This window comes from Fukomys damarensis, unplaced genomic scaffold (genome assembly GCF_012274545.1).
Source record: "Fukomys damarensis isolate Sample0158 unplaced genomic scaffold, DMR_v1.0_HiC HiC_scaffold_12, whole genome shotgun sequence".
In the NCBI taxonomy this organism is placed as follows: domain Eukaryota; kingdom Metazoa; phylum Chordata; class Mammalia; order Rodentia; family Bathyergidae; genus Fukomys; species Fukomys damarensis.
This window is the reverse complement of record NW_022900924.1, coordinates 53,449,538-53,456,786: the sequence shown is the minus strand read 5'-3', so window position 1 is coordinate 53,456,786 and position 7,249 is coordinate 53,449,538. Positions and strand designations below refer to the sequence as shown.

General features: G+C 47.2%; 1 protein-coding gene across 6 annotated transcripts in view; it reads right to left on the bottom strand.

Moving 5' to 3' along the window:
* The window catches only part of Abcc5 (ATP binding cassette subfamily C member 5), a 79,488-nt gene that overhangs the window by 43,859 nt on the left and 28,380 nt on the right, over positions 1 to 7,249 (bottom strand). Inside the window, exons 6-9 of one of the 6 annotated variants that reach the window (XM_010624274.3) lie at positions 3,530 to 3,763; positions 3,205 to 3,378; positions 2,528 to 2,675; positions 1,086 to 1,234 (exon numbers count right to left, since the gene is read on the bottom strand). In XM_010624274.3, the coding sequence (XP_010622576.1) occupies positions 1,086 to 1,234; positions 2,528 to 2,675; positions 3,205 to 3,378; positions 3,530 to 3,763 (705 nt within the window). Of the gene's footprint in view, positions 1 to 885; positions 927 to 1,085; positions 1,235 to 2,527; positions 2,676 to 3,204; positions 3,379 to 3,529; positions 3,764 to 4,304; positions 6,103 to 7,249 lie in introns of those variants that run through there. The other 5 variants (XR_002025349.2, XM_010624276.3, XR_002025350.2 and 2 more) reach the window with 5 other exon arrangements.

Here is a 7,249-nt window from a genome sequence, read left to right as displayed (position 1 = left end):
TTCTTTTTTTTTTTTTTTTTGGTTTTTTGAGACAAGGTCTCACTATGTAGTTGAGATTGACCTGGAACTCACTATGTAGCTCAGGCTGGTCTCGAACTCACAGCAATCCTCCTGCCTCAGCCTCCCTAGTGCTAGGATCTCAGACGTGTGCCACCACGCCCGGCCAGATGCATTTTTCATTTAGGGTTTTTATGAGATCAACAATTAAAATTCTCAATAAAGGGCCAGGGATTTAACTCAGTGGTTCTGCCCCCTGCCTCACAAGCGCAAGGTCCCAAGTTCGATCCCCTGTACCAAAAAAAGAAGGAAGAAACTTTTCTGAGAAGTTGGATTAGGCTACAAGGAAGTCTGTTAAGTCTACACTCATAGTCGGGGATTTGGCTCAGTGGTTCTGCTGCCTGTCTTACAAGTGCAAGGGCCCAAGTTTAATCCCTGGCACAAAAAAAAAATTTTTTTTCTCAGTAAATCTGAGCCACAGGTTGATCTTTCTTTTCTGTTTTTTTGTTTTTGTTTTTTTTTTTTTGGTACCAGGGATCAAATTCAGGATTTTGTGCTTGTAAGGCAGGCACAGGGCACAGTGACCTAAATCCACTGAGCTAAATCCCCAGCACTGATCTGTCTTTTCTGAAGTAAACCCACACACTGTCTTGTATAAGGACTCGTTCCCTACGTGTGCACTTCACTTCTCAGCTTAAGCACATACATGAAAAAAATGGCTGGTCTTGATCTCAGAGTGATCCTCCTGCCTCAGCCTCCTGAGTGCTGGGATTACAGGCATGCGCCACCACGCCTGGCAACAAAATAGGGACCTCCAAATGCAGTAGCAAGAGGTCCAGAGCGTCCTACATACTGTATTTCTAAAACACCCCACCGAGGTTCCCTGACCTGTGCTGCTGTCAGATCGAAGCCAAGGGTCATGTGAACAGAAAATGAGTGATCCTCCTGCCTCAGCCTCCTGAGTGCTGGGATTACAGGCATGCGCCACCACGCCTGGCAACAAAATAGGGACCTCCAAATGCAGTAGCAAGAGGTCCAGAGCGTCCTACATACTGTATTTCTAAAACACCCCACCGAGGTTCCCTGACCTGTGCTGCTGTCAGATCGAAGCCAAGGGTCATGTGAACAGAAAATGTCACAACACTGGCAATCACCACCACTATGGGAGCCACACCAACAGTGATGCTCTGGAAGTAGCCAGCTTTTTCCAATATCCGACGCTCCTCCTCTCGGATTTCTGTGAATAAAAAGTAGCAAACCTTGGGATATTGTTTTCCAGCACTAAACAAGACTTGGTCTTCAGACACAAGTTTTAAAACAACCCTTTAACCCCAGTGTGCAGACGCTGGTTTAATGTAACTGTCAATGCTACATTAAAGGTGAGGTCTGAAATGGATCAAGCTATAGGAAAAGACTCTAATGGAAAGCAATCACCAGCCTTTCTCCGATTCTCTCTCTTGGGTTTAGAAGAAATTAATATGGTAATTGTATCTACCACAATGGACAGTTTTGTTGGTTTACCTAGATTTTTTGTTTTTGTTTTTGTTTCTTGCTTCAGGAATCAGAGGGAGAACTACCCAGCACTGGAGAATTTAAAAAGAACTCAGATTTCTTAAAATGCCTGCTGTAAATTGGCACTAGCATAGGAAATTCTACACGAAAAGCAGTAAAGAGGACTGGAAGAAGACAGGTAAGCTACAATTTCTATACACGGAATGATTTTTCCTAAGTATTTGCAAAACTGACTCCCTTATTAACAGAGCAACCACAGAATACCAGAGACCATGGAGTAGGAAGTATTCTGTGGTAACTGCTCCTCCCAGCCTGCGGCACCTACATATTTGCTATGTTTGTGCCTGCACTAAGGACTGGGTCAGGTACTGAGAACCTTGTGATGCAACATAAATCAATTATTTAAAAACATAAACCAGGGCTTGGGATTTAGCGCAGTGGTTCTGCCCCCTGCCTCACAAGTGCAAGAACCCAAGTTCTATCCACTGTACCCCTGCCCCAAAAAAAAGAAAGAAAGAAAAACGTAAACCAGAGTCTAGTGAGTGGCAGAGCTAGGACCAGAGTCCAGGCATGCTGACGTCCAAGCTCACCCGTAGGGTCACACAACCATCTTTGGCACATCTGCAGCCATAGAGTAGTGGGGGCTAGTGGAACTCTCAGCAGTGTTTGATATCATTATCTGTGACATCCTTCCTCATGGCCAGGCTGGAAAACCTTGGGCAGGGTAAGAGAGTAATTTGGGGATTCTGTAATGGAATTACTCTAACTAGCTCTGTTATCCTGGGTGGTGGGGGACATCACAATTTTCCCAGGTCTCAATAACCTCATTTGTGGGATGAAGTTATAGGTTCAAGTCTCTGAGATTCCTTTTGAACATAAAGATTCTAAATTATAATCCTAGACATTAGAAATTGTAGTATTATCTGTCTAATGTGCTCAGGAAGCAAAGCGTGTGATGAACAGACCCCAAGAATCCAAATCCTTTCAAGATGTCCACACAGGAAATCTTTACACTCACTTTGAACACTCTGAGAAAACGCTTTGACCCAGGCATACATTTTGATGAATTTAATGTAGGTGAGAACTTCGTTCATCTTCTGGACACGCTCATCTGTGGCGGCCACACATTTTCCCCTGAAATACGCAGTGAGCCGCGATACAAACATCTGAAAGGAAAAGCAACACTATGCCAAATCAGCCATTCAAAGTGAATCACGGATATTATCCTGTTTTTCACATTGTTTTTCAAATTAAAGTGAACAACAGAGCCACAAACATTATTTAGTTCTTATCTCACTGTCTGACAGTGAACACAAATAACTTCGAGGTGCTCACAGAAAAGTGCTCCCACTGTGCAAGGAAGCAGGAGCACTGCCTCAGTCAGCAGGAACTGGAGATGAGGAGACGAGGAACTCAACACTCCGTGCTACCTCGGGCAGGGCCCTGCTGGCCTCCCTCACTCAAGACTGGTTTTCAGCGTCACTGGAAACCAGTGCCTTTACACAAGTGACAGCTCACTTCTTCTCGAGCAAGATTCTGTGCACATGGACCGAGCACCCGCTCGCACGAGACTTTCCCAACCCAGGCACCAACCTGAGGGAATCTCCAGCCAGGGACTGAGCCCACTACAGCCCAGTGGAAGTAATTCAACTCCTTCAGAGAAGCTGCCAAGATACAGTTAGGAGGCTTACTCACCATTGCTGGATAGAAGAGGATAAAAACAGCTGAGCCCAGGAGAGCTGTTGGTCCCAGGACAATTCCATTATAAATCATGCCCAAGATGGCAACAACAGGTCCTCCAGCCAACAAACTGCCAACAGCAGCTGCCTCAAACATCCTCTGTCCATCGTTGGAGCAAAGATTGATAAGCTACAAGATACAAAGAGCAATGAGAGAGCCCTGCAAGGACAAAGGGGTGTCATTTGTCTCCGGAGGAAGATGAAGGACCAGCAGACCCCTGGGAAAGATGTGGCTCAAGCTGGGAACCGCTCTCTGCTCCAGAGCACACTCCCGCACTCACCTCACCCACGGACTTCTCTTTAATGTTCTTTAGCTTAAGGATCTTCTTGAATGCCATGGTCAGGATGGCTCCCCGCAAGCGGACGCCAGTTCGGTAATTCAATGCCCAAGTCATTGCAAGCGACCAGGACCGCACAACTTCCGTCAGGAGGAGGCCCAGGACCAACAGCAAGCTGTACTGCAGGTTGGACTCTGTTGCCTGGGTGTACTCCAAGAGGTGTTTCACTACGAAGGCCTACAGGGAGAAACACACATCACTGTTAGCACCCCCACGGTACCCACACGCTGCCGCAGTGCTATGTTAAGTTAGAAAGAGGCTGCTCCACGGCTCAGTGGTCAGTGAACAAGCAAAGAAAAACCTGGGCGTCTGACAAGCTGCCCGCAATAATTTACTTGGGGTGTTTTGTGGAAGTCAGTCCAATCTGAATCTCTTCCTTGGGGACATCATCAAAACCATTACTCTTTCTAATGTAACATAAGCCTGTCCATGAGCTGAAATTAATTCTAAACACACGGTCATTCAAAAGTATATATTTGACCTTATTCCAGTATCTCCACACATGGATACATTTCTTTAAATGAAATTAAGACCTCTCTTTGTACTGTTTCAAACGTGCTTATTTGATAAAAAGGAACAGTGTACCTACAGTTGTACTGGGGAAGAGTGAGAGGTGCATTTGCAAAACATTCCTGAAAATAAACATCAGCAATTTAATAGTACAGCAGAGAGCAAACAAAGCAGACTATCAAGAATCCAGAGCCCTCCCACAGGCCTGCCCCACACCCCAGTCCCCTCCCCAAAACGAAAACGAGTTACCTCAGGTAGCATATGTCTAACACCACCTGCAGGGAGGGAGCCGGTCAGCCCCCAAGACCACCGAGCGCCACCTCCAGCTCTGGGGTCCTGCGAACGCCGGAGCGCACTCACACAGGCACATTCAGCAACAGTACCAAATACCAGAAGTGGGGGGTAATGCACTTTTATTGAAAATGAAAAAAATATAAAGGCACCATCTTCAAAGAGCATCTCACAAACACTGTACAACAGCAGGAGCATCGCAGTAACATACAGCGGAACATACAGAGTCAGTTATACAGGGCGGGCCATCCAGCAGGTTGGCTGGCCTCCAGCTGTTTGAACTACACACAGTGGAAATACAGAGCAGAACCAGTACGGTTTCCAGAGTCCGAAGCAGTACATCAGGCTGACCGCACTTCACCGGTTAGGGCTCCCCAAGCTGCAGTGATTCTGCAATGGAGTGGATTCTTTAGGAATAAAGACCTTGCTGCTAAGGAAAGAGAATTTTAAAACAAAGCAAAACAAAAAACGCTCCAAAAAAAGTACTCTGCTTAAAACTGCCAGTGCTGCTGGTGCACTAAGCTCAGGAAATTATCTCTGCTCAGGACAGAATAAAAAAAAAGTCTAGGCCTCGGAAAAAACTGCTGGCATCCTTGAGTCTTTTCAAGTCCTTGGAGCAAAAACTGATCTTGGCAAAAATAAAACAAACCACAAGAAAAGAAAGCCAAACCTATCCCCTACCACTAAAGGAAGAAAAACTTAACTCGAAACCCACCTTCCCATCCCATCCACCCAGCTCCTCCTAGCAAAGCTTACTGCAGCTGTCAGCCAGCAGTGAATGACAGGCAAGAGCAGAGGCCGGACACGGACACAGCCATCCCAAGGAGGTGACTGCTGTCTTCAAAGCCCAGACTCTCTGAGCTCGTCCGTTCTCACTTTTTCTGAGGGTTTCTCCACCTAGGTGTCCACGGAGCCCTGGAGATTCCACCCAGCAGAATTACGTCCAGCCCCAGTTAAATGAACTGAACAAACACAGGAAGTTCCAGACCCTAAGTACTATCTATCGTACCCACTCCTCTCCTCCCTCAGATTTTTCTGGCTTATAGGCAGTGTGTGGGTTCCCTCTGCATACAGCCGGGCTGCTGGTTTACTAGCAAGAAGATTGGCTTCTTCTCCATATGCATCCAAAATGTGGAACTGAGTCACGGGGCAGAGCCCCTCCTCCTCCCGTGAAGCAACTCAGTAGGATGGCGTGCGGTGAAGCACATTCTCACACCGGCACTGGTGGGGTCTCCAAAGGCAGGCGTGCAAAGACAGCAGGTGGTGCTTGGGGGCTCCTTCCTTCCCACACCTTACAGTGCCGGCTGTCAGCACCGGCTAAGGGCACCGGCCCTCCCAGGGGAGGAGGGGAGGTAAAGACATAACCAGTGTTTACACCTCGCAAAACTTTCAAAGGGGAGAAGAGGAAACAGCAGATTAAAGAACTTCTAACACATAGTGCTTTCAAAGAGCAATGACATTTCAAACAATTTCGTATGGGGCAAAGTAAAAAAAGGCGTTCACTAAAAATCCAAACAAAATTCAGTTTTTAAAAAAGTTACAAATTTATCATTTAAATCTAAACAGACTGGGAGAAAACTCAGACTGTCAGCATAGCTGTCTGGCTGTGGAAGACATTCCCAGTGAATAAACATTACCTTACCTGAACTCTTGGCGAGAGATTCTGCCCAGCTTGACTCTCACTCTGACCGCAGAACACAGCCATCCTGAAAATTCTAAAGAACAGCTTCTGTCACTGGTTCCACTACAGAGAGACTCCCCCCAAGTCCAGATCCTGACAGCACCAAGCGAGCTGCAGCTGGAGAGAGGCTGGAGGGGTGGGAACTTACCTCTCTAAGTCTCGGCACTGTCCTCCCCCGGCCCGGGGCAGAGCTAGCATTCCGTGAGAGACGGCTACGCCGAGGGTGCCTCTCTCACAGGTCTAGGGCAGATGCTAGCTCTTCACACACGGACCTCAGGGCTGGCCTGGCCTCTTGAAAAACGTAAGTCTAAGAAGGGCCCAGGGTGCCTCTAAGGTGATCGAAGATTGGGTTCTCATCTGACTCAAGATCAGGCCCTCATGCAGTCCTCAGTTTAACACTCCTGGGTCCTGCACCCTGCACTGCACCCTGCACTGCACTGTCCCCTGGCATCACCAGAGCCGGGGGCACCCTGAGGCCTGAGTGCCAGCACCGGCTGGCCAGCAACTTCAAAAAGCGCACAAGAGATGCAATAACTTGAAAAGTGTCTCATCTGTTCTGTGATGAGACCTGAGCAGGGAGGACAGAAACAATAATGCTATACTGGGGAGCCAGTAACTTGAGGTATCTTGTGTAGGTTTCTATAGAAGAGATTACATCAGTTTGCAAAATATGCCAGATTAGAAAATGTGCAAAAATTAAAAATGGACATTTCTCAACAGGACTAAAGTCCACACACAGGAGGTTTGCTTGCTGCCAGTGCTACTCTCAAAACCAGCCTGGTGTTTCCGCTTCCAATTAAAAAGAAAGAAATCGGAAATGGGGCTCCGAAAAAGAAGTCTGCACTGCTTACACTTTTAAATCTTTTCGTCGATTAAGGGGATGATGGACGGGTGGACCCACTGCCTTCTCAGGTGTTCCAGGAGGGAAACCCAGAGGTGACACTGGCTCGAGGTGCTCTTTCCGAGAGGGCAGAGAGAATGGTGCTGCATTTTCCTGTTAAAGGAAGGAACCCAGCTTTCCCTGGTGCCTGGAAGTCTTATCGAGTTCACTGCATTATAATTGAGAACTTGGGGTACATAGATGCCCAAGGGTGACCTTAACGTCAAAAGCTGAACTGCACAAGTAACTTGTTTCCCCAAGTAAAAAGTTAAAATCTCAACAATCCCGGATTTGGGGGGGG